This window comes from Syngnathus floridae, chromosome 19, assembly GCF_059516105.1.
Source record: "Syngnathus floridae isolate MCC-2025c chromosome 19, RoL_Sflo_1.0, whole genome shotgun sequence".
Lineage (NCBI taxonomy): Eukaryota > Metazoa > Chordata > Actinopteri > Syngnathiformes > Syngnathidae > Syngnathus > Syngnathus floridae.
The window spans coordinates 461,352-486,238 of record NC_142431.1 but is presented as its reverse complement, the minus strand read 5'-3'; the positions used below and the strand labels follow the sequence as shown (position 1 = coordinate 486,238).

The following is a 24,887-nucleotide window of genomic DNA, read 5'->3' as shown; positions in this document are numbered from 1 at the left end:
CCAAAGCAAAGGTCCGAATGGGGAGCTGTGACCATTGTGAAGAGGGTTTGAGTGGGAGTCGCCCGGGCCGGGCCGGGCCGGGCCAGGCCGAGCCAAGATGTTTGCTCTCTTTGGGAGTGCTGCACCTGCAACTAATGATGTGAACTTAGCTAACTTGGACCGCTGCCGCCCTCTCCCATCAAACCTGCACCCGATGACCCGTCCCCCCCAAACTAATCTGACACCGCAAATGCCCAAATGCATAAAGCCCCCCCCAATTGCTTTGGCCTCAATGTGCCAATGCTAGCCCGCTATTGGTCGAGGTGGGCCGGGTCCTCGGTTCCCACAGCCCGCGCGTCGGCAGCCCCTGCGGCGCTATCGGCCTGTCTCCGGCCCCAGCACCGGCGGGCCCCCGTGACGTCAGGCCGGCGCTGATAACGGGGTCCGCTCAGGCCCGCCGCCAAAAGGGCCGGCCCTTTGTATTTTTTGGTTTCGAGGGATGAGGTGGAAGGAGAAGAGCGGAGGGGAGGGAGGGGGATCGGGGTTACACTAACAGAGCCGGCCCGGCGGTGGATAAGGCCCGCGGGCAGATAAGAGCGGGCCGAGCGTGGAGCCGCTTTTGTTTTGCGTGGCTCGTCCCGTCTGGCGGCATCTTCGCTGCGCTCCTCTCGGTCGCGCTCTCCTTCTCAAAGGCTTTCTTTCCATGCTCTTTTTGTCCAAACACCGCTGTTATCGACTATTTGTGTTTTGACAGTCCCGCTTGTTCTCCTCTTGCTTCCTGATTTCTCAAAAAGGGGCGGGGTTGATTTGGGACAGGAAGCAAGTGGCTGTCATCCGGGCATCTTCAGCCCCACCTGCTGAACTCTGCGCGACCCCTGGTTGCGACCACGTCGCGTCACCTTTACCTAACCTGACGTTCCCCCTCCGGCGCTCCTCCTCGTGCAAACAAAGGGCCTTCCCACGGAGCCGCGCATGTGTCGGACCGCCGCCGCCGCCGCCATCCTTTGTAGCACACGTGAGGGCGGGGCCTACTGCGTCATCATCTCAGGAAAGAAGTGTTGTAAAAGCATTTTCAGAAAAGCCATTGCATTCAGACTCCCAAAATAAAGATTTGCAGTGGCGCTTGAAGTGATTGCCGTGGCCTTTGTCCGTTCAACGCGAGCGCTGCAAAAATGTGTACGTGGACGTGCCTTCCCTGTTTGTTCCTCAGGCCTTGGCTTGCCAGCGGACTTTGGCTGCTGCTTATCAACAGGAGAGGACCCGGGAGCCCGTGGATAGCTCTTAATGCTAAAAATACACATCAGCAAAACCAAAAAAAAAAAAACAGCTTTAAGGGCCACAGTGTGAAATAGCAAGCAAATATTGACTGGAAAAAAATCTGAATGATGACAAAAAGAACGGAACATTTTCAATCGGAGCAGAACCGAGCCCTCGCTGCAGTCCACTTTCAAAGCTATGTGGCCCGTCCGTCATTTTGGCTCATTGCATCCTTATTCGGTGTCATTGAGTGTTTGAGCTGCACTGTAAACAAACAGCGGCAACGGTCGGGCCGGTCCAATTCAACCAATGACAACCTGCCTGCAACTGAGGAGTTAATTATTGCTCCACAAACACACGGCCGCTCGACGTGTGTGTGTGTGTGTGTGTCGCAAAGCAAAGGGAAAGAACTTGTGTCTCGCCTGCGTGACTTTGTGACCTTAGCTGGTCAAACACGTTTAATCCTCAAGCATAACGCCGAGATACTGTCCGATAACACACGCGCGCTAAATCCGTATTGATTAGCACTCTTTCATCATTAACAGCCGAGCGAGCGGCGTGCCGATGATTGGCCTGATCAGATCAACCGAGTCAAACGAGCGCGATCGGCGGTGGGGGAGCGTGTCAAAAACAAAAAGGATTTACGCTGACGCGGTGAAATGACATCAGACACGTCGGTGGTGTCGTCTCGGGCTTCCTGCGTCACCACGTGATGGCTTCTTCCTGGAGCCAGGAGTCTACCATAGTCTGGGAGCACGTGTGTGTGTGTGACCCCCACATGATTGAGACGCTGGCCCAGCCAAGACGGGGACAGTTTTCCTGGTGCCTGCTTGACATATTTTGTGTTTTCCTGGAAGCAACATACCTTGACCCCAAAGGACGTCACGCAAACACAGGTCGATTCGTTCGCAACAAACTGCGAGCGGAAGGAATCATTAGGAAAAGTCACTCCTGGCCATATCCTTCATGTATGACCATGCTTATGCGTTATTTCTTTGCTGTTCATTTTTTTGAGCCTGCCACGGTGGTAACCATGACAACCACGCCACAACACCCTTTGCTCCGACGTCGGTGGAGCGCTCTTCCATACAGACACGCCTTAATATTATTAGCCGGCTTATCACCGTGCTTGCAGTTACACATTGATGACAGTTCCCCATTTCCACTCAGCTCCTACGATGGCCCCAGTGGAGAAGGACAGACAGACAGATAGATTTCAACAATAATTACAATCATTTTAGACACCAGACTGTATTGCAGAAAGCACAAATAAGATATTTACTATTATTATTATTATGACGTGTCAAGCTTTCCCTTCAGTGCGAATTGAGTGATTTTAACTTTCCAAATGAAAAGACATTTTCACAGACGTTTGTCTGCGGAACGTCTCGAGATCTTTCTTGGATTAAACGTGCAAACTGCACCAAAACGACAATGCAACGGCGCAATTTGCTAATGCTAATGAATGTTTTGGGAAAGAGTGCAAGGCCGAGAAAGAGAGAGAGAGCGAAAGATCTTGATCGAGCTAAGTATTCACTCCTCCTCTTCCTCCTCCTTTCTCTCCCTTCACTTGTTAATTTGATAAGATTCTATCGCACCGGTTGACCGGCGGACAGCAGCGACTGCAGCTCTTTTTTGACGTGATGTGCACGCTTCAAGTCACATTCTAAGGTGTGTTTTTTTGTTTTTGTTTTTTTTTAATTGTCGCACAAGTGCACCCCAACTTGCCCTAGCTCCGGTGAGTCGGATGTGCAGCTTCCAGGAGAGGATATGTACCAGGGAATCATGAGCAGCGGCAGCAGCAGCAACCACGGCGGCCTCGGCCAGCCTTCGTACGAGGCCGCCGGCTTCCTGCACAGCAGCAGCTCGTCGTCGGCCACGTCGCCGGTCTACGTGCCCACCACCCGGGCTGTCACGCAGATGATTCCTGGGCTGCCCTACCTGCAGTCTCCCGGCGCGTCGCAGCCGCCGGCCTCCGCTCACTCCGGCTGGGCTCAGCAGGGCGTCGAGCCCTCGTACAACCACTCCCCGGTGTCGCCGCGGTTCACTTTCTCGGCGAGCCCGCCTCTGGCCTCGGTCGGGCCCAAGGACCAAGCGGCGGCGGCTGCGGCGGCGGCTGCTGCGGCGGCTGCTGCGGCTGCAGCTGCAGCCTCCTCCTACGGTAGCCCGCTGGGCATCTGTGCAAACGGGCGAGCAGAGCACTACGGCGCCCGGGGGCTCGGCGGCGCCTACCATAGCCCCTACCCGGCCTACATGAGCACCAACATGGGCGGAACGTGGTCGGCGTCCCCTTTCGAGAGTCCCGTGCTCCACGGCCTGCAGGCAGGTGCTGCGACGGGCGGCGGGACTCGACACCCCAACATAGGTGAGCTTGTGTGCGTGCGTGCATGCAGAAAATATCCTTGGAATTAGCAAATTATTATTTGACCCCTCACAAAATATGTCCGAAATGGTGATAAGGACCACTTCTATGTACTAGTCGTTTCTCTTGAGATGTATACGTTGCTGGGCCTGAACAAAATAGATTATTATTTTTATTATTATTATTATTATTTTTAAACAAAGTCAAAATGTCACGCAGCCTATATTTCTTTTTCGGACGTTACTTTTATAGTTCTTAGTTGTATTATTGCGTATTTGCTTTATTTGTTGTCGAGAAAATAAATGAGAAGAAACGGAATTTCCATTTAATTGTCCCGTTTTAGCATTTAGTTCAATTTTAACTGTACAGTAAAACTCGATTTTGTTAACGCGAATGCGCGTAATTCTGCACAGGGCCAAGGACGATATTTCGATTGTAGTATGACGGTGTAAGTTATGAAAAATGCAACTTTACCTCCCCAAAATACGTATTAAAAAATCCAACAATTTGACCCCATTACAATTATAAGGAAACATTGTACGTATCAAATTAAAACCCCAGCAAAAGAATCAAATAAATCAAGTTCATAGCAGTCATTTTTGAAGATCAACGTAATGTGTGTGTGGGAAGGTATTTCATTTCAACATTTTTTTTTCTTAAATCAACACTTCAAACAGAATAGCTTATTATTTTAATTTTTTTAAGTAAATTGATACAATCATTTTTGTGACATCCTTTATTTGAAACATTATTTTCTGCAGTGCTGGTAGCTATGAAATGACCTCATTCTGGCATAATATGACTTCATAATGTTATGTGAGCTCTATCATGGCATCTTTAGCTATTTCTTGAAATGTTCCCCCTGGATGAAAAACACTGAGGTGTGTTCAGGCGATAAAACGATTGATCCAATCCGACCTAACCTGATGGTTTCACTCACACTTCATTCATGAAATGGCCTCTTGAAAAAAATCACATGAACATAAATCTGATCAAAGAAAGTGACTAACTGCGTGAGTTTGAATGCATTTTGCAATCGATTTTACCAATGCCTTTCTTTTCAGCGTAATCGCCTTTTGTTCACGGTCGATTTCCCGACTTCCACCTTTGTCCTGGTTGGATGCTAAAGTGTTGTTTTTAAATGGACGGCCTGATAAGGAGACACGCTGACATTTGTACATGACACACGAGTGCAACAAGAGTATTGTCTTGCGTTGATGTGTTGGCTACATTAGCTTCCGCACTCAAGGTTAGCTTCCTTTGCTTGTCTGTTTTGCTCCCAGCCTTGGGTGAGATCTGCTGAATCACGATATCATATTAGACAGCAGGGTGAAAATAAAGAAGATGATTATGAGGAGCGCGTGTGTTCCTATAGCGGCCCCACTTGTGCAGGTGCTCACCATATCTGTGCGAGAAAGGGCCCCCGCAGAAAAGCGAGCGCGACTCCGAGTCTCTATATGTCTCCCTGTGTGATGAAGCTTCTATTGCGGCTCTATTTCCAGCACTCTCTTTATCTGCTGGGAAGGGGGGGTAGATAAGCGCTGGGACCTGCACCTCCTGCCGTTGCTGCTGCCGTTGCTGCTGCTGCTGCTGCTGGTCCACAACCACACAAGCAGGGCTGCAGGGCTGCAGGGCTGCAGGGCTGAAGGTTGATTTGCATCTTTCTTAATCTATATTTACCCCCCCCCCAAAAAAAATCATTATTTGTTTTGGTTGCACAAATGTCAAGAGAATGACAACAATGTAAGATAAAAGCCCTTCACTGGCCACCAAGTCCTTCAAAATGAAAACCCAAAATGGACCACATTTGTTCATTGAAATAGATCACGGCAGAAGTTTTATTTTGTTGAAAAACTGTCAACCAGTATTACAAAACGAGACCAAGGTCAATGATTTCCAGACGCCGTCGGTCGGCTCTTTGCGACGCTCGGCAATTTGCTCAAGTCGACCGGGCGGCCGTGCGAGATGTCGCTGACGGTGCGTGTCCCCGTCCCGCAGACCTCTTTGATGACTTCGCCGAGGGCCGAGAGTGCGTCAACTGCGGGGCCATGTCCACGCCGCTGTGGAGGCGGGACGGCACGGGCCACTACCTGTGCAACGCCTGCGGCCTTTACCACAAGATGAACGGCATCAACAGACCTCTCATCAAGCCCCAGAGGCGACTGGTGGGCCAAAAGCTTTTCTCACTAATAGCAGCAGCAGCAGCAGCAGAGGCCAAGCGATTTCTGAGCCGTCCGTGTGTCCTCTAGTCGGCCTCCCGGAGGCTGGGCCTGTCCTGCACCAACTGCCACACCACCACCACCACCCTGTGGCGACGCAACGCAGAGGGCGAGCCCGTGTGCAACGCCTGCGGCCTCTACATGAAGCTGCACGGGGTAAAAACAAAGAGGAGAAAATACTAACGGGGCTGTATTTCACCGTGACTTTACCCAGCTCCTTTTTGGACAGGTCCCGCGGCCGCTAGCCATGAAAAAAGAGGGCATCCAGACCCGCAAGCGCAAACCCAAGAACCTGAACAAGAGTCAAACTGGTTAGCGGCAAATGATTGTCTTTTTGCTCCAAAAATGGACCCCTTGACTTCTTTTAGCAAGCTGAAAAATGTCAGGAGCTGTGTGATAAACATCAGCGTGGTGGGCGGGCGGGCGCTCTACAGGGCCTCTAAGCAACGAGGGGACTCCGACGGCACCGAGCAGCACTCCCCGGGGCCCCAGCTCCTCCTCCTCCTCCTCTTCCTCCTCTTCGGCCATTTCCGAGGAAGCCCGACAGATAAAGGCGGAACCGGAGACTCTCAGTTTGTACACCCACAACGGCGCACACTCGCAGGTAATTGTACGATTTCCACTTTAGTATCCTGTTTTTTTTAATTCTTGTGACCTTTTGCACCAGATCTCAGCTCTGCCCGCCTACATGACGGCTCCAGGCGGAAGCCTGGCTCTCAGGATGTCCCCCGGGGGTCACGGCGGCTCTTCGGGCTCAAAGGCCGAGCCGTGGAACAACCTCATCCTGGCGTAGGACCAAGACGTGCGTGGGTGGGCCGACGGGGGCGGAGCGCCGTGACAAGGTTCAAAACACGATTTTGACAGATGATTGAATCGCAAGGCTTCACGTCCAACTCCATTTGTGACACAATTAAACAGGTCAGAGTTCAACGTCCAGGTCAGTATTGACGCATCTACTCAGGCAAAGTCGCACACGCCGAAGGTGACGGGCCTCAACTACAGCGGCATTTGTAGAAAAGTTGCTACATTTTCCTGTTACGTGGCCAGGCGTTGGCGTTTCTAGTCACAGAATATCCAAATATTACCTTCAAGTGCTTTAAAGCGATAGCGATTGTATCATCACGTCCATTATCAAGAACATTTCGGTTTGGAGAAATGACACAAAGTGGTAAAACTAAATTGTTGCTTTTTTTGTACACAAAAATAGGGCCCGTCCTTTGTGTCATTGTCTACTCCTTTTCAAAAAATGTGGATTCTCACGCTCAGGATCCTGTTATACTGTAGTATTTATTTCCAAACATAGCCACATAATCAGTTCATTATTAAGCAGCTTAGTAAGCTCAAAGTTTCATTGTGTAGAATGATTGTACAGTATTTCTGGTGGCAAGTGTGTAAATGTGGTATATCATAGAAAAGCCGCAACTTTTACTCACATTAATGTAAAGGCTCTTCACTCCAGTATCAAAAGTTACAAAGAAAAAAAACTCGTTTGGGCGATATTGCAAAACCCCAGAAAATGCATGAGCACCCACTAACGTGACACTACCTATACAACTTGCAAATGTGGTGAGTTGACATGTTGTCGTCGTTGTTGTTTAATGAAGAAAAAGGGGGCTCCAATGTCAGACAAATTATGTTCAACATTTCACTTCACGCCTCTATCCAAACAATAAATATATCACGCTCCTTTATAATTTGATCCAGTTTCACTTAATTGGTCCAGAAAACACTATTTGCTACCAATAATATATCGTCGTTCAACGAGCTATGCCAGACTTGTATGGTTTTGGTTTTGTTTGTTGGTGTGATTATGTTCTCATGCAAAATGATGCGTCTTTAGAAGCACCTCAGTAGATTGTATCTTGTGCCAGGACCAGTAAGTCTGTCATCAATTGCGTGACTTCAAATATGTTAGTATTTTCAATCTACAAGGTGGGCGTTCCTTTCTCAAGTGGCTCAATCAGTTTTGTGTACATGTACATACAAGTACTGCATGGATATTTCCAGCCCGTTTCAACCATTGGCCAGGGTTTATGACACCGGGGATGAAAAAGCCAATGAAAGGCCAAGCTGTGCTGATGTACGAGGAGGCGGGCCATCACACCAGCCGCTCTGCCCGCTCATTGGCCACTGCCCCCAAGCCATGCTCTGCCAGCCAATCGGAGGCGTGAGTCGATCTGGCCCCAGCCGGGAGAAAGAAAGTGCATGCAGTCTTCAATCTACCTTCGCGTATCTTTATTATTTCTTCTCGCATCCACGGACATTTTTGTTTGACGCTTCCTGCAGTCCGATTGAGTCGGCAACATGGACATCCTCAAGTCTCTCGGCCACCCGGAAGAGATTTACAACCTCTTTAAATTTAAAATGGGAGGCTGCCGAGCCGTCATGCCCAAATTGGATTACGTGAGTAAAACTGGAGCAATCATCGAAAGGAAGACAATTAAGGGAGAATATCATATCTTCTGCAATATGTTGGAGGATTTATTATGTAAGGGTTTCGGCCGCTAATCCCGCCGTTTTGACGTCAGTGTCACCCCGGCAAGTATCAACACGTGCGACCCCAAACGTTATTTTGTTGTCAATCAAAGGTTAAATTCTTTAGCGTGGCAGAATCGAGACGTGTCTGCAAATAATTTGAAAGAGACTAACCACTGGAAAGATCCACAAGTTTGTGCAATTACACTAGTCGGCCACTAGATGGTGACAAAAGACCTGTTTTTTTGTATTTTTGTAATTGTTTTGAAAAATGTCAGACTACCTGCACCGAAGCTGCACATTGCGAGTTGTGCACTAAGTACTGCAGTGTCAAACAGTTGTCAACAATCAAAAAGAGAAGACACAATGAAAATATAGAATAGAGAAGAAAATTACACTTCACTTGCATTAACTTCTAAGTCCGTTCTAAGTGCATTCAATCTTAAGGTATATTTTTATTCACGGTATGCACTTATGTTGCACCGGCTTCCATTGGTATGAATTGTTCTTGTGTATTGACACATTCAATATGGCGGCGTCGTTGACGTTCATTCCTTGCCAAACATGGGGTCTATTTATTTGCGTCCACGAAGCTAGCGCCAAGGTTGCGGAGGAAGGCGGAGGCTTCTCCCTATTGCAAAATGTTGAGTCGAGTGCCCCCCCCCGACTGACTCCAAGGTTGTCTCAGCAGCTGCTCCTCTGACGCCCTCTACACAGGGCGCACGCACGCACGCACGCCGCGTCGAGCCAAGCCGCTGCGGCTTCTCGCTCGTCCACTCGTGCTACCACTGACGTCGCATGGCCGCTGGAGCGTGCTGCAAGTGCCCCATCTCGCTGGCCGTGTTCAAGCGCTCTCTGTCGGTGGCGCCACGGGGCCCGACGCCCGCCTGTCCCCGCTCGCTGCTGTCGGGCCGAAGGCTGGGCGAGCGGGGCCTGCGGGGAGCCGCGCGCTCGTCCTGCGTCCCGAGAGCGACGGGCTTCGGTCGTCACGCGGCCTTGTGTTGTCTTTCGTGCCAGGAGTCCATGAGCCAGAGCCTGAGGACGTGTTACGTGTACCTGAACCAAACCAGCAGGAGCTTTGCGGCTGTCATTCAGGCCCTGGACGGCGAGCTAAGGTGAGGGAGTGAGTGAGTGAGTGGGTGGGAGTTGTACACAAACAAGCGTGGCCCCGCCCCCTGCTCGGCTCGGCTCTGCGCAGTTCGTCTGGTGGGTGTCCGGCCGGCCGGCCGGCCCCATGCTGCACTATTGTTGCAGCTCACGTTTTTCCAATTGGAAATTGAAAAAGCCACAATGATCTGATCTTTTATTATGTGGACATACATACATAGCTGTCCGTCTGTCCTATTTCAGACACGCCGTGTGCATTTTCTACCTGGTTCTCCGGGCGTTGGACACAGTGGAGGACGACATGAGCATCCCCCTGGACAAAAAAGTTCCCATGCTGAATGATTTCCACACCTACCTGTACCAGGACGCCTGGAGCTTCAGCGAGAGCCAGGAGAAAGACCGGCAAGTTCTGGAGGACTTCCCCACGGTCAGTAGCTTCCACATGACGAAAGGCCACTTCAATGATAAGCTTGCGCTTGTAGTTTTTTTCTGCTGTGACGTAATCCCATTGAGGGCTTTTTCTTGTGTTTGGGCTAAATACGTATTTGGCTGATGACAATCAACAGATATCTTTGGAATTCCGAAACCTGGCTGAAGAATATCGGGTGGTCATCTCGGACATCTGCCGCCGGATGGGAGTCGGAATGGCGGAATTCCTGGAGAAGAAAGTCGGATCCATGAAGGAGTGGGACAAGGTGAACCTGGTTGTTTTAGAACTCAACTCCCAGAACACCTTAAACATCTCGTGAAGTGTTTTCAGAGATGTGTATTTTTAGTTCCGTGACTCGGAACAAAGATTTGACTTTTGGACATTGTGCACTGTTGCCAAATGTTGAGCCACAGTGTGACAGTTTCTCTCGTTGCTATTCGCCCGTGCAGTATTGCCACTTTGTGGCGGGGCTGGTGGGCATAGGCCTGTCTCGCCTCTTCTCGGCGTCCCAGCTGGAGGAGCCGGAGGTGGGCTGGGACACGGACTTGGCCAACTCCATGGGCCTGTTCCTCCAGAAGACCAACATCATCCGAGACTATCTGGAGGACACCAAGGAGGGACGTGCCTTCTGGCCGCAAGAGGTGGGAAACGTGCTGCGTTGGCATCGCGTCGGTTTTGTCCGTAGCAAATAAGGAATATGAGAGCTCTTTTTTTTTCTTCCTGCCCACCTTCCCACTATCAATACAAGGCGTGGAGCCAGTTTGCAGGCCGTCTGGAGGACCTGGCGCAGCCCGAGAAGCTGGAGTCGGCTCTGTCCTGTCTCAACCTGCTGGTCACGGACGCGCTGCGTCACGTGCCGGACGTCATTGCCTACCTGGCCCGCCTGCGCAACCAGAGCGTCTTCAACTTTTGCGCCATCCCTCAGGTAAGGCCACACCGCCGCCCCGCAGCATCCGCCTCCTACAAATGGAACAAGCTAGCACTGAACTCCTCTGTAGTTCTTATGTTTCCATTTCAAATGAGTGGTGCTTCAGCTGTAATGCCCTTGTTGACCAGGTGATGGCGATAGCTACCCTATCATCGTGCTACAACAACCCCCTGGTGTTCCAGGGGGTGGTGAAGATCCGAAAGGGGCAGGCCGTCACGCTCATGATGGAGGCCACCAACATGCGAGCCGTGCAGAACATCATCAGCCAGTACAGCCAGGAGGTGGCCATCTTTTATGTATCTCTTTTTAAGGGAAAGCGCCACAAGTCAAAATGAAATAAGTAGAAATATATGAAGAAAAAAACTGAAGTACAGCAGCAAAGTATGAATCAACGGCACCGTTTCAACCGTGTGCTTTTGCCTGCAGATTCTGCACAAGGTCTCGCTGGCGGACCCGTCGCGGGACGAGACGCTGCGCATCTTGGCGCTCATAAGGGAGAAATCGCAGTCGTCAGACCTGCCCGTCAGGAGCCAGCACCTGTCGCCCGTGTACCTGTCGGCCGCCATGCTGCTAGCGGCCGTCAGCTGGCAGTACCTGAGCACCACGGCGGCGCGGGCCCAAGGTGCCGGCGACATGCAGGGACAGTAGCGGACTGGAGAATGCGAGCCCCTTCGCTGCCCTCGAAGGTCCGCTTCTCCGCTGAATAGACAGACAATGTTTGAGACATTCAAGGATTTTTGAGACATGGGGGCGGGTGGGTGATCAGTTTTACCAAAGGATAGAAAATTGAGTGGACATGTCCATCATAAAAGGACACAATGAAAAGTCTCCTGGACTCATGCCTGCAATCGAGCGAGAAGTTGGCAGTTTTGGGAAAAAGTCCAACATTCACCTCTCCCCTGATATTAGCGTAATCATGATAAAAATGTCTCAGACGCCCCCCCGACTGCCCAAACGTCGTCTTTTTGTTGAATTTTTGTAGCTTTCATTTTGCTCAAATTATGTACATCTATGACCGATAAGCTAAATATAGACACAGATATGTTGTCTATTTCAAACCCTTAGAGAAATGTTTCTCATTCTGGGGGGTTTATTTTTTTTAAAAGAGAATGATATCTAGTTCTGTGTGAGTGTATGTGTCGTGTACATGATGGAGTTGTGAGGCTGTTAGTAAAGTGTCCTTAAGTGAGCTTTGGCCAGCACAAAGACACCGAAGGTCTAGCTCTCCAAAACATTGCTACTCAACGAGATCCTTGTTAGATTTGCTACTTTGTACATATCCGAGAAAATAAAGCAAAAGGACAATTTACTGCGATTGTGAAGTGAATGATTTCAGATTTGGTGAATTCAGACACCTTCCTATCTATTCGTGTGATTTGAAAAAAAACAAAAAAAGGATATATTCATATCTTCAAGATAATGTCGTCCATGATCTGTAAAATATATGTATACTATATAAAGAAACACAGTTTGAACCTCACGTGTATTTTTATGCTGGTCAAACAAACTTGAGCTGCTTATCGTCTAAAACAGTACGACTATTACTTAATAATAAAAAACATCTTAAAAACGTATGGACGCATGCGCATGCGCATCACCTGGCGGCCATGTTTGTAGTCGCACGAGCAGTGACGTCAGATTGGGACTTCCTGTTGGAACGTACGACGATTAGATTCTCTTTAATTCAGTGGATATAATTTGTGGAAAACTCATCAAATCCTTTTAGTGTGTCAATAATAATGCTATAAATAATAACAAAAAGAAATAACATTTATTTCACCGTACGCGCTTGACATGCAACCCGGAAGTGAAACAATCCGTTATGTTGCCTGCGGGCAGGGGCGTGATCGTAAATGATTAACGGGCCGAGTCGGGTTATCGGCTTTGTGTCCTCATGTGTCGCTTGATTGCTCATTTACATTGAACGCCGGTTTCTGGCGAACGGTAGCTGCTTTTTTTGTTTGTTTTCATTTGAGTTCTACAGAAGTCGGCGCCATGTCATTGTCGCTCCTGGACCTGTGGACGGTCCATTGGGAGTTGGTCTCCAGGGTTGACACCGTGCTGTTGTGCTCCCTCACGGCTGCCCTCTGCTACTTGTGGGGCCGCAAGAGTCAGGTGATAGTGAATGGAATGGATTCATTCATTGTTTAGATTCTAAACCGTCTCATAAACTTTTTACATTTGTGCGTGTCAGGACTGGTTGCCATGTGATCGTTTTCCAATTTCTGTCATCATCCTGGCTTCAGGGTTACTTGCACTTTCAGCTAGCTATGAGCTATTCCTTTCAGAGGCCATTGGTGGTGTGCGGCGAGAAGTTTGGGGACTTCCTCCAGGAGCGCTGTCCCGCCTTGAGCGAGATCTTCAGGCCGACACCGTGGTGCTGGGGAGGCCGCCTACAAACCGTGCTGTGTTTCCTCATCAAGTCCAGACCGCACGTCGAATATCGCAAGTAAAGCTCAATCGCAAAATCGAGCGCATGATTGTCGATGAAGTATCAGCCACTCACACACACACACACACACACACACACACACTGATGCGTCTGTCAGCGAGCGCATCCGGACGGCCGACGGCGGTCAGATCTCGCTGGACTGGGAGGACAACGACGGCAGTGCCGCCTACCCGCAAGCGTCCACGCGGCCCACCGTCCTCATCCTGCCGGGCTTGACGGGCAACAGCCGACAGTCGTACGTGTTGCACGCCGTCAGGCAGGCCGGCGCCCACGGCTACAGGTCGGCAGCCCGCCACCCGCCCGCCCGCCCGTTTCTATCTGGGCCTCAAGCATGAATTTTGTGCAAATACGCCGCCTCTTCTAGATGCGTGGTCTTCAACAACAGAGGCTTTGGAGGAGAAGAGCTACTTGTAAGTCTTCTGTGAACCTTTATGAAATCCGATCAGAGCCAAAGCACTTTGCGTCTCTCTGCCCTTCAGACACCGCTCACGTTCTGCGCGGCTAACACGTCCGATCTGGAGCTGGTGATCCAGCACGTGAAGAGCCTCTACCCGCAAGCCCCTGTTTTTGGCCTTGGCGTCTCCTTAGGAGGGTGAGTGGGCACCCCGGGCGGCCGGGCCCCCTTTTGCGGCAAACGCGCCAAGCTCCCGTTGTGCCCGCGCAGCATGCTGCTGCTCAACTACCTCGGCCGCAAGGGCAGCCAGTCGGGCTTGGTGGCGGGCCTGACCGTCTCCGTCCCCTGGGACGCCTTCAAGTCGGCGCAAAGCATGGAGGCGGTGCTCAACTGGCTGCTCTTCAACAAGCACCTCACGCAAGGACTGTGCGCCGCCGTCCGCAGGTCATTTCAGCTTCAAGTGTTCCCTTTGGGAAAGGCAAGCCTACTATTTGTTTTGATGTCGCAGGCACAGGAAGATGCTGGAGAAGGTGGTGGACATCGATCACGTCCTCAAGGTACCCGTCTCACCCGCTTGTCAAAACAGAAGATGATGTGGGAACGTTCAATGGAAGAATAACAAACGGAGTACGAGCAAAACTCACCAGACAGCAATTCCAATCCTAGGCGCGCAGCATCCGCGAATTTGACGAGCGCTTCACGGCGCCGCTGTTTGGCTACGCCTCGTGCGCCGAGTACTACCGCCACGCCAGCCCCGACTGGAAGCTCCCGCAGACGGCCGTGCCCGTCTTGTGCCTCAACGCCGCCGACGACCCCTTCTCCCCGCAACACGGTGGGTTCCGCAAATCTTAGCAGCGAGTCATCTTGGGACGGTGGTGACAAATGGCAATTCTTCTTGTCAAAATGGTCGCAGCCTTCCCGTTGAGCGTAGCCAAGGAGCTGCCCAACGTGGCGCTGGTGGTCACGTCGCACGGCGGCCACATCGCCTTCCTGGAGGGTTTGTTCCCGCGCGCCGTGGGCTACATGGAGCGCCTCTTCAGCCAGTTTGTCCGAGCCGTCCTGGAACACCCGCTGGATGTCCGCAAAGCCTGCGGCCTGGCGCCCGGCTGAGCGAATGTACATGCCGAGAACCCGAAACAAAACACGCAAATCGAACAAATAGACCTCTGCGCAAATGGCCATCTACCTCGTAAGCTCGCTCGCTGTCACGATTCAGGATGCTGACTGTCAATCAAATCAAATGACATCATTCTTGTCATTAGTCGTCCCACTCGCAAATAGAATGCAAAGAAAAGACACTTTTAAATATGCTTTTTTTCCCATTGATGTTTTTCTGTGAGCCACTCAAGTTAATCACTTAAATTAAACACAAATTGGCTGCTATTTAAAGGGCTGCTTTACTTTTCTTTCACTTCTGTGTCAAGAAGACTTTACAGGCTTTACATTTAATGGTCAATGAAAAATTTCCAACATTGCCAGCAGGTGGAACGGTTCGAAAAAATTGTTGACGACATATAATAAGCACGATTGCTAAAATGCACTTTTCACATTGTAATTATACAGAAATTCATTTGGCCTGTATAAAAAAGTACAAATTCGCATTTACATTGATACCTTCTGCTAGAAAAAAAAAAAATTTTCCTAACCTTCCCCCCTCGGGAGGCCTTTAATCTGTGCTTGAGGGTCAGCGGTGTCGCTGATTAACCACGGCGACCGATCAATAATTAACCCGAAGCTTCGATAAAAAGGCCCACGCCCTCTCATTTAGATACCACCGTGCCTGCCGCCAGCAAAGAAAAGGTTGAGAGGTGGAATAGAGGTGAAAAATGGTATAGTCGGTGAGGAGAAAAGTCACCGATCACGCAAAGTCGCATTTGGTCCAATTGGTAGATGAGAACATTTGACAAATAGCCCTCGTTCGCTGCCGTGTATGTTGCTTTTGGTAACATGCGTGTTCATAGTCATCCTCTGCTTGTTCCCCCGCCTCCTCTGTGTCTTTCCCCCTACCTGGAGAGAGGGGAGGAGCGTCAGGTGACAGTAAATGATTCGGCGCCAGAGCAGAGGCGCTGCGGAGACTGACAGGCAGACAGGCGGGCGGGCGGACGGACGGACAGACGGAGGGACAAAAAAAAGAAAAAAAAAGGAAGGACTGCTAAAGAGTCAAAGTCAAGAGGCAGCAAAGTTGAAAGTACGGCCGAGTCATTTTGGGGATCCGAACCCATGCGGATGACGTGAAGCCCTGGTCCGGACTGCCCAGCTGCCGTACAAGCCTGCAGGTGAGCCAACGTGGGTGGGCCCGCCGCCACCTTCAACACTCCTCTCACCTTTTACGTGCGTGTAGCTACCGCTTGGAGATAGGCTTTCTTTATTTGCCTCCTATTCATGTTTAGTCAGCAAAGATAAGAGTAAGAAAGCACTTTGCATGCAATCATGGCAAATTGCGAGGGTGCGTCTGTGCATGCACATTTGTGCCTGCCTGTCAGAAAACACAGTGACATGGCCAATCAAACACTCTTCAATCTTGACTTGCAGGTGTTTTAAGTCTCTGTCTTGACAATCAATATTGTCGTTTGGTTCGGGGTGGGCGACGCTAGCCCACGATTCCTTCATGTGCCGAAAAAAAACCTGACAAAACCTGTTGAATTAATAACAATACGGAGGCAAGAAGGCAGCAGCGGCATTCCCGTTCATTGCCATCTAAAATGATCATGCCAGCTCCTGACAGCTTGTGTGCCCCCTAAGCCGCAGGAAGCAGATCATTAGCCGCCACTGGCGCGGGCAGGAAGTGTGGCAGCCGTGCCCCCCGTTGAAGGGCCACAGCGAGTGAGCGGGGGGTCACGCTGGGCGGGCGCTGCAAAACGCTCCGGTTGAGCGGCCAACCGTCTTGTCCTTGTTCAAGCAGCCAGCACTGCAGGGATGGAGAAGCAAGTGAAAGTGGAAGTGGAAGTGGAGGAGCTGAGGCAGCAGCTGGAGAAGCAATGCCTCATCAACAAGGAGCTGCAGAGGCAAAATAAAGATTTGGGTCCGTAGCTCAGCCCGCCGCACTGCATTTCAAAGCAACTTGACCTTCTTTCAAAAATGCATTCCTGTGTGCCCTTAGAGCAACGCCTGCAGGAGAAGGAGAAACTTCTGCAAGAGCTCCACACTCAGTACCACGACCTCGGTAAGTCCGTACAAAACCGGCAAGGTGGCGGCTGACTCCCCCCCCCCAAACTATTTGCAGAGTTTCCGCCTCCGAGCGGCGATGAGATCAAACCCGAGTACAGGACCAGTCGCGCCGCCGTCATCGCGTCCGAACCCCTCCCCGAGACGCTGGAGATCAGAAAGTCCAGAGTCAAGAAAACGGACAGGTCAGTTGGCGCCCCGCAAAACCAATCGGGGCCCCCCGTTGATCGCATGCGCACGTCCGCAGCGAGACCGGCCTGATCGTCAAAGCCATCCGCAAGAACGACTTCCTGAGCCGGCTGGACGACGAGCAAATCGCCATGATGGTGGACCTCCTGGAGACCTCGACCGTCAGCCGCGGCAGCGAGGTCATCAAGGAAGGCACGGAGGGGGACAGCATGTACATCGTGGCAGGTGCGCCATCCATCGCTCACCCCGTGACTTGACATCGATAACGTCCAAGTTTTGTTCCTCCTCGTAGCCGGCGAGCTTCTGGTCAGCCAAGCGGGCCGCGACCTCCGAACCCTAACCAGTGGCGACATCTTCGGGGAGTTGGCCATCCTGTACAACTGCAAACGAACGGCCACGGTTAAAGGTCAGCACCGAAAGCGTGCACCCAATGCGGTGGCCGCTAACTGGACTCGCACGGCGTACGGGAAAGGGAATTCTTTTGCTCTCCCGCCTTTGGCTTTCATTTGTATTCATCCCACCTCTTTGTTTTTGCCTTAATAACTCACCGCAGAGCGACGTGTCCATTAATAAAAGCAGCAGCGAGATCTCAAGCTTGTTTTGAAGTAGGAAAAGCTTTTTGTTTGTTTTTTTTGCCCGCAGCAAAGACGGAGGTGCGTCTGTGGTCCATTGAGAGACAGACGTACAGGACCATCATCACCAACAAATCCAAGAAGAAACGAGAGCAGCTCCTGGGCTTCCTGAAGACGTGCGTCCGCCATGGTTGCCCCTCGTTCACGCCAAGCGCTCATTTCAACGTGGATTTCTTTTTGGGGCTTTGAAGGTCTCGGACTCTGAAGGACCTGAACGACGTCCAGTTGTCCAAAATCATCGACTCCATGGAGGAGGTGCGGCCCACCGGAAATTCGTTTTTCTACATTTTGTACAAAGCGTGAAGCTTTCGACACGCCCCTCGTCACCCTTTTGTGCAGGTGAAGTACCAGAACAAAGAGGTCATCGTGCGAGAGGGCGCCGAAGCCAACACCTTCTACATTATCCTCAAAGGAGAGGCGAGTATTATTCTCAGCTTTGTGACGATGTCATTTGAGAGGCTCTGCCCAGTGTCTTTTGGCTCCCGACAGGTCCTGGTGACCAAAAGCGTCAACGGGCTTCAGAAGCCCATCCGACGGATGGGGAAGGGCGAGCATTTCGGGGAGCAGGCCCTCATACGGTAACCGTGGTGACGCCTGGATGGCATTTGATGCCGCTAACTTTGTTGTCTGTGCGCCACATGTGTGCGCAAAGCTGGAATATCATTAGCGCTTCAACATCGTCATGGCAACAGAGACAGCACTATGCTGCCAGGCCAGGCCAGCCCAGGCTTTAGTTGCAAGCCCGCTATTTCTTTTCCTTGCCGCGCTACGCGGCCTGACAATCGAGGCGTCACCTTTTGTGCTTCCCGCAGCGAAGTGTTGCGAACGGCCACCTGCACAGCCGACGGGCCCGTCACCTGCTTCTCCATCGACAAAGAGTAAGTCCACGTGCGCAAAGGCGTCAAGGCCTTGCTAGCTTCATGCTTATTAGCATCCCCTATGGGATTCAACGTAAATTGCTTTTGTCTCATTTGCTCAAGGGTGTTTGAGGAGACCATCCCCGTCGAGCACTTGGAGCTTTTTGACGAGTAAGCGTTTCTTCTTTACGCTCCGTCCCGTCACCGAGGACGGTGAATTGAACGCCTACGTCTTCTTCTTCTTCTTCTTCTTCTCCACGGTCAGCTCCAAGATGCTGCAGGAGGCGCAGGCTCCGCAAAAGTCCAGGTAAGAGCTCGGAGGGCCTTTAGCGCCGTCAGGTCCGCTCAATCATCTTTGTGCGCCGCCGCAGCCTCAACACCACTCTGAGGTTGAAGGACCTGGTGCCGGTCCTGTACCAGGAGGGCCGCTACCAAGGGGACCCGGTCACGCTAGGAGTCGGAGGATTCGGCCGCGTGGAACTGGTGAGCCTGGCCGGCGCGTCGGGCCGCCGCTTGCCGTACTGAAGCTTTGGCTCTCGCTAAGATGACCACCTTGAACCACGGCAAGTATTACGCCATAAAGCGAGTGAGTAAGAAGCACATCGTCGCCAAGAGACAGGAGGAGCACATGTTGTTTGAGAAGAAGATCCTCAAGGCCGTCCAGTGCGACTTCATTGTCAGGTAAAGACGGCAAGACGAGTCAAGTCTGCCTGCCCTTTGGCCGCCCGAAATTGTAAATGTTGACTTTGCAGACTTCACGCTGCCTTCAAAGACACGCGTTACATCTACATGGTGATGGAGTTCTGCAGCGGCGGAGAAATCTGGACCAAACTCAAAGAAGTGTGAGGACGGCAAACACGCCTCATCCCGCCCGCCCGCCCGCCCGCCCGCCCGCGTGCGCGTTGCGTCGCGTCGCGGCCGGTGCCGTCGTCAGCCAAATGTCCCTTTGCCGCTCAGAGGGCGTTTCGACGAGCAGATTGCCGTCTTCTGCACGGCCTGCGTGGTGGAAGCCTACGCCTACCTCCACAAGAAGAGCATCATGTACAGAGACCTCAAGCCCGAGAACCTCATGCTGGACGCGCGCGGCTACGTCAAACTGGTGGGCTGCGTTCATCCCGCCCCCATTGCGGTGGTGGCATCCAAACCACCGTCCTTTCTCTTGCCGCGCAGGTGGACTTTGGCTTTGCCCGAGAGTTGGTGAGCGGCGAGAAGTCCTACTCCTTTGTGGGGACTCCTGAATACATGGCCCCCGAGATCATCAAGAACCAGGGACACGACTTTGCGGTTGACTTCTGGTCGCTGGGCATCCTCATCTACGAGCTGCTGGTGGGAAGGTATCAGAGTGTCAAATCTTTTTGAGCCGCTCCTTGTCTTCCTGATAAACAAACACATTTTAGTTTATTATGACACAGTGCAAACTGGCCAACATCCACAGATGAAGTCTGATGGCAAGTCTGTGTAAAAAAAAAAACAACAAAGAAATGATGGCCCGCTTGATCCCATCTTGTTTTGTCATGTTTAATTCACGCCAACCGTCAAGTCCTCCCTTTTCGAGCTCGGAGCCTCAGAATATTTACGCCAAGATCTTGGACGGCGCGCTCACGTATCCTCCCTACCTAAGCGAGGCGGCCAAGTCCATCATCAGTAAGCTGTGCAGGTGAGAGCCCCACGCACGCAACGGAGACCGCTCAATCCGAGATGACTTATTCTCGCCGTTGCCGCTGGCCGTTGCAGACCGCGACCCGGCCAGAGGTTGGGAAACACCAAGAATGGCATTAAAGATGTCCGACATCACAGGTGAGCAATCTTTTGCCGTGGGTGGGGACACAAGCGGGCTCGGTCGGGTCTTTTTGCTTCGACGTCCGTTAGCTGACGCAAAATGCAAATCGCATCCTCTTTGCGGAGCGCCATTCTTATTCGGATTAAAATGGAGTCCTTGAAAGAAGGCCTCTTTTTGCCAACAGGTGGTTCGGCAACATGAACTGGCACAAGCTGCGCGTGGCGCAGCTGGACGCGCCCACCGTCCGCCTCATACGCAAGGTGAGGGCAACTCAAAAGAGAAAAACCAAATGTTTGTCTCTGACTTTTGTTTGGCGTTCAGGGCCCGTGCTACATCAATTTTGACCGCTTCCCTCAGGACCAGACTAAGGCCGATGAGGAGTTCTCAGGTTGGGACCGAGACTTCTAAGCGCAGCCCATTACCGTGTCGTAGCTCAGGACAAAAATGAGCCTTTAAGTGCCTCCACATAGTCACAAGCATTGATACGAGTGCCGCACCGAGGAGCTGAGGCCCTCCGGCTCATGTACAGGATATGCTCGGTGCTTTCGTTCCACCTGAATAAATAAAACATTCTGTCGTTTCTCAAACACATACTACGTTGCGTCTTTCATGCATGCGCCCGCAAGGCACACGTGGGCGATGGATAGTATCTCAGGGGTAAACAGGCGCCTGAACAAGGAAGGGGAAAAATCAAATGTCAACATTCATTTTCATCTCGTGAGCAAGGAGCAAACTGAGAGGAAACATTCAAGTGTCCACATTGCTCATTGCTGTGTGGCGTCGAGGCTCCTCTTTTATCTGATGCAGATGTCTAGGCCTCGTGGCTAAATTGTCCGTAGATGAGCACGATTCCATCTATTCTACAATTACCCGTGCTTTCATTTATTCATGAGACTTCTTTCCTGGCGGTTGCAGCTTGCTTCTTCACTTTTATTTTTTCTTTGGTGTGCGGTGGCATTTGGATGCGGCGTGTTTGTTTGCGGCGTGCGTTCACCGGCGACCTCACCGAACCTTTCGTAGCGCTAAACTCCGGCGACAACACGTCCGTGACACGCCAGCTCGTGAACGTTTTTGCGGCCCTCATTTGGGCTTTTCCACCAGGGCCACCTCCAGCCGCTGGGCAAAGTCCGGGCTGAGCCCGTTGAGGAAGAGGCTGCCGTTTCTGCTCAGGGCTCCCGGGCCGGGTGCCAGCGCCAGCGTCAGGTTGGCGTAGGCCTCGCGATCCTCGCCCAGGTTGACCGACAGCGTCCGTTTGCCGGGCGTCATTTCCTGGCCGGCCGAGGCGTTGATGCCCAGCTCCGAGGATAGTTTGCGCTTGATGGAGGCGGCGCGCTGGAACCGGTCGTAGATGTCCACGCTCAGCCGCCGCCGGGTTTCCTTGAACTCGGCCGACACGTTGGCCGTCCACTCGGCGGCGTGGGCCCGGAACTCGCCCACCTGCGGCGACAGCGTTAGTCAGTAGAGGGCGACAGCGTTAGTCAGTAGAGGGCGCCACCGGCCGGCCGGCGCTGCTCCCTAAATAGTCCAAAATTTGGACTCCAAATGGTTTGGTTCATGTCAAGAAAGCGCCTGTTTTTTCCGTGCGTGGGCTTTGTTAAAACCTGTGACGTGGACAGCAAGTGCAAGTGCCTGCTTGCAAGCCATCGAGGCGCCTGCGGGCCTGTTGATTTATTTACCAGGCTTTTTGTTTACTTAAAGCTTCAGCCCATTTAGGTGAGAACATATGTTCCCCCACCACACACACACACACACACACACACACATCCACCAGCATCACACAGTCGAGCACGTGCTTCCACCTCCTCATTCTCACTTTGGTTGTCTGTCGGCCCAACGCGCCAATCTTGGAATCTTCGGCCCTCATGTACTGAAGCCCTAATTGGGGAACCCGACTTGGGCCCATACTTACATTGATGCGATCAATTTTCTCTCTCTCTCTCTCTCTCTCTCTCTCTCTCTCTCTCTCTCTCTCTCTCTCTCTCTCTCTCTCCACTTGTCGTGTAAATAAAAGATGAAGCCGCGGCAAGCAAACAGCAACGTGCCTAAAGCAAGCTCCCGTTAGCCTAATGCTAACATACAATGGAAAACCTCATTGACGTGCTCAAAATAAGAAGAAAACCATGAAATGCAGCCTTTTTTCTTCCTTCACTAACCTCCTCCTTGGTTTTCTTGGAGATGACGCGGAACCAGTCGCTGATCATGCTGAGCACGGCGGCAAAGTACGCCAGACCCACCAGGATCCAGAACCACACCACCGGCTTGTAATACTTGAGGTACTCCGGACTCTCGGAACCTCCTGCACAAGCACAGCGGCGCCGATGGAATCGAACGGACACGGACATCTTTTGTTCTTGCGTAAGTTCTGATTCTTGATTTTGGAAATGAGGCGAGAGGGACGGGGCCCATCTGCACCGCTTTGCTTTCTGCGCCAATTCACGTGACAGCCAAAAGATGTCCACAGGTTGCATGATTAGGACGTTTCACGACGGACCTTTTTCCCCGGCGACAAAGTCTCCGAATCCGATGGTGGTGAGCGTGATGACCACAAAGTAGATGGACTCCAGCGCGCTCCAGCCCTCGATGTGCTTGAAGATGACGGCCGGCAGCGCCACGAAGATGAGGCAGCCGAACAGGATGAAGAGCAAGGTGGAGATGACGCGGATCTTGGTCTGGCTGACTTGCCACTTCTGCGCAGACGAGAGACCGCAGCGGCGGGCGAGGGGGGAAGCGCTCGCTCTTTTATTTTGCTAGCTGAGAGTGTTGGCATGGCAACCGCGAGACCCGCATCCGCTGCAAAGGCCCGAGGAGGCAAGCATTCCAGAGCCACGGTGTCCACCGGGACACGTTTAAGCCATCCGGCCCCGATAAGGAAACGGCAAAAGGTAAAAGGGGGAAGACCAAAAAAAAAAAACAGGCTCACCACGATCATCTTCTCCACTTTGGCGATTCCCTTGCCAAAAATGGTGCCCAGCTGGTCGCCCACGCCGGCCAACAGGAAGCCGAAGAGGGGGATCCCCATCAGAGCGTAGATGATGCAGAATATCCGTCCGCCTTCCGTGTGGGGAGAGGTGTTGCCGAACCCTGCCGGGAGACCAGACGTGACGCCTTGGTCGGTCCGAGTGCGATTAACCAAGCGCGGCAGGCGGGTCGTCTGTCTGCCAAATGACTTCGGGGTGGGGGGGGGGGACTCGTAATGACTTTGGGGACCGCAGCGACACTGAACGGGAGAAACGTGGCTATCGGCTCCGATGGCTCCGTGGCGGCAAAGCAACAACAACAGCACGTTGCGTTTTGGTGTCAAAGTGCACCCGAGTCACCCCGACCGAGTCTGCCGCTCCATCCAACTGGATTTCACCGAGGAAAATGCAAGTGACAGGTGTGCAAGCTCACCGATGGTGGTGATGACGGTGCCGGCAAAGAAGAAGGCGGAGCTGAGGTCCCACAGGCTGCTCTGGTTGCACGAGTCTCCCGACGGATTCACACCCGCTCGGACGGCGGAAACCACTTGCTGGAGACGGACAATCGGAAGCGCAAAGGAGAAAACCGAACAAGCGTCTCCTGCTCGGACTTACCTTGACCAGATCCTCCAGCTCGGAGGAGTTGACGCAGCCGTGGAGGGCCAAGAACTCCAGCTTGTCGGCCAGGATGGCCATCTTCCGGGAGCTCTCGAAGGGCTGCTCCAGTTCGCGGAAGACGGTGGCGCCGATCACCAGGTAGAGCACCACCAGGAAGAAGATGGCCGACACGGTCTTCCAGCGCATGACGGTGGCGCGGCCGCCGGCGAGCTCGTCCTCCTCGGCGCACGTCAGCGGCGCCGGCTTGGCCGAGAACGACAGGCGGGGCTTGGCGTTGTGCGTGGCAGACTTGGGGTCAAGGAGATCAGGTGCAGCCACTGCGCACCGAGGAGTTTACAATCCATACAGAGCGGTGAGCAGCAAAGATGAATGCAAGCATGTACTACACTACACTACACTACACAGACACCCTGCTCCGCAGAACGAATCAAATGATTTCCCTTCACCAATTTATACGACAAACACGATTACATAACCAAGTTCATAATTCATGTTATCCGCGTGGCTACATGGAACGCAGCCTCGGTGGTAGCCATCATCAAATATTCAAATACAGTATGTATATTCATATTCAAAAGCGTTCCTCGCCCGCAACTGTGCTTGGCAACATCATTGAAAGTGTTTCCAAAAACACAACTGACAGCATCTAGCTGAATGGCCAATTATTTGTTGCACTTACTTCTCGACCATCTCCTCTCTTCTTGGGTCCCTCCTCGACAGATCTTATCTCCAACAAAGTGCTTCGGTACCCCAGCCCCCTCCTCCTCCTCCTCCTCCTCCTCCTCCTCCTCCTCCTCACTCGAGTTGTTGATGATTTTTGCCTGGCGTGATGGATGTGGGCGCGCTCCACATGGCTCCTCCGGCGTGTCGTGTCCAGCCGAGAGACAAATGCAGGCAGGACATGATGTTTGGCTCCTGTTAGGCACGACAAGACCTCACGGGAGAGCAGGAGATCTTCTCTGTGAAATCCATTCAGGTGTTAGGGAAGCCTGCTGGATCTGCTGCTGGAGCACTTTTGTGTGTGCCTTCAACGCTGGAACAGACCGACTGGGATGCGAGCGCTTGTTTTGTAGGGAGGAAGAGAGG

The 24,887-nt window shown here is 52.1% G+C and overlaps 5 protein-coding genes across 8 annotated transcripts; 4 read left to right on the top strand and 1 right to left on the bottom strand.

Annotated features, from left to right (window-relative positions):
- The first annotated feature begins 2,778 nt into the window (after window positions 1-2,778).
- gata4 (GATA binding protein 4) lies at window positions 2,779-6,887 on the top strand. 2 transcript variants are annotated; one of them, XM_088361941.1, is made up of 7 exons: window positions 2,779-3,601; window positions 5,597-5,763; window positions 5,848-5,973; window positions 6,047-6,128; window positions 6,252-6,421; window positions 6,485-6,659; window positions 6,736-6,883. In XM_088361941.1, exons 1-6 carry the CDS (start codon window positions 3,007-3,009, stop codon window positions 6,608-6,610), a joined length of 1,266 nt encoding a protein of 421 aa, XP_088218067.1. In that variant the 5' UTR covers window positions 2,779-3,006; the 3' UTR covers window positions 6,611-6,659; window positions 6,736-6,883. The 2 variants fall into 2 exon arrangements, with proteins under 2 accessions (XP_088218067.1, XP_088218066.1); XM_088361940.1 differs by having other exon boundaries at window positions 6,485-6,887.
- A 1,047-nt stretch (window positions 6,888-7,934) lies between these two features.
- On the top strand, window positions 7,935-12,066 carry fdft1 (farnesyl-diphosphate farnesyltransferase 1). Of its 2 annotated transcripts, XM_088361927.1 has the most exons (8): window positions 7,935-8,220; window positions 9,310-9,407; window positions 9,643-9,826; window positions 9,966-10,094; window positions 10,279-10,470; window positions 10,578-10,754; window positions 10,886-11,038; window positions 11,184-12,066. In XM_088361927.1, the coding sequence occupies exons 1-8, from the start codon at window positions 8,122-8,124 to the stop codon at window positions 11,403-11,405; spliced, it is 1,254 nt and encodes a 417-aa protein (XP_088218053.1). In that variant the 5' UTR covers window positions 7,935-8,121; the 3' UTR covers window positions 11,406-12,066. The 2 variants fall into 2 exon arrangements, with proteins under 2 accessions (XP_088218053.1, XP_088218052.1); XM_088361926.1 differs by lacking the exon at window positions 7,935-8,220 and having other exon boundaries at window positions 8,371-9,407.
- A 494-nt stretch (window positions 12,067-12,560) lies between these two features.
- On the top strand, window positions 12,561-14,986 carry LOC148381300 (phospholipase ABHD3-like). Its single transcript, XM_088361943.1, has 9 exons — window positions 12,561-12,872; window positions 13,046-13,206; window positions 13,307-13,489; window positions 13,574-13,619; window positions 13,689-13,801; window positions 13,874-14,047; window positions 14,112-14,160; window positions 14,270-14,435; window positions 14,517-14,986. The coding sequence occupies exons 1-9, from the start codon at window positions 12,753-12,755 to the stop codon at window positions 14,711-14,713; spliced, it is 1,209 nt and encodes a 402-aa protein (XP_088218069.1). The 5' UTR covers window positions 12,561-12,752; the 3' UTR covers window positions 14,714-14,986.
- Window positions 14,987-15,120: 134 nt separating this feature from the next.
- Window positions 15,121-21,117, top strand: prkg3 (protein kinase cGMP-dependent 3). Of its 2 annotated transcripts, XM_088361879.1 has the most exons (22): window positions 15,121-15,879; window positions 16,506-16,625; window positions 16,704-16,766; window positions 16,827-16,953; window positions 17,016-17,182; window positions 17,250-17,363; window positions 17,600-17,705; window positions 17,781-17,844; window positions 17,929-18,006; window positions 18,079-18,167; window positions 18,402-18,467; window positions 18,570-18,617; window positions 18,712-18,753; window positions 18,818-18,929; window positions 18,991-19,127; window positions 19,199-19,288; window positions 19,404-19,545; window positions 19,617-19,780; window positions 19,987-20,103; window positions 20,181-20,243; window positions 20,411-20,486; window positions 20,548-21,116. In XM_088361879.1, exons 2-22 carry the CDS (start codon window positions 16,520-16,522, stop codon window positions 20,632-20,634), a joined length of 2,058 nt encoding a protein of 685 aa, XP_088218005.1. In that variant the 5' UTR covers window positions 15,121-15,879; window positions 16,506-16,519; the 3' UTR covers window positions 20,635-21,116. The 2 variants fall into 2 exon arrangements, with proteins under 2 accessions (XP_088218005.1, XP_088218004.1); XM_088361878.1 differs by having other exon boundaries at window positions 17,929-18,167; window positions 20,548-21,117.
- LOC148381298 (potassium channel subfamily K member 2-like) lies at window positions 19,935-24,885 on the bottom strand. The gene is made up of 7 exons (XM_088361939.1): window positions 24,481-24,885; window positions 23,799-24,118; window positions 23,617-23,734; window positions 23,147-23,307; window positions 22,718-22,913; window positions 22,380-22,522; window positions 19,935-21,663 (listed from the first exon to the last, which is right to left on the bottom strand). Coding segments are annotated over exons 1-7 (1,296 nt in total). The 5' UTR covers window positions 24,482-24,885; the 3' UTR covers window positions 19,935-21,306.
- Between the last annotated feature and the right edge of the window lie 2 nt (window positions 24,886-24,887).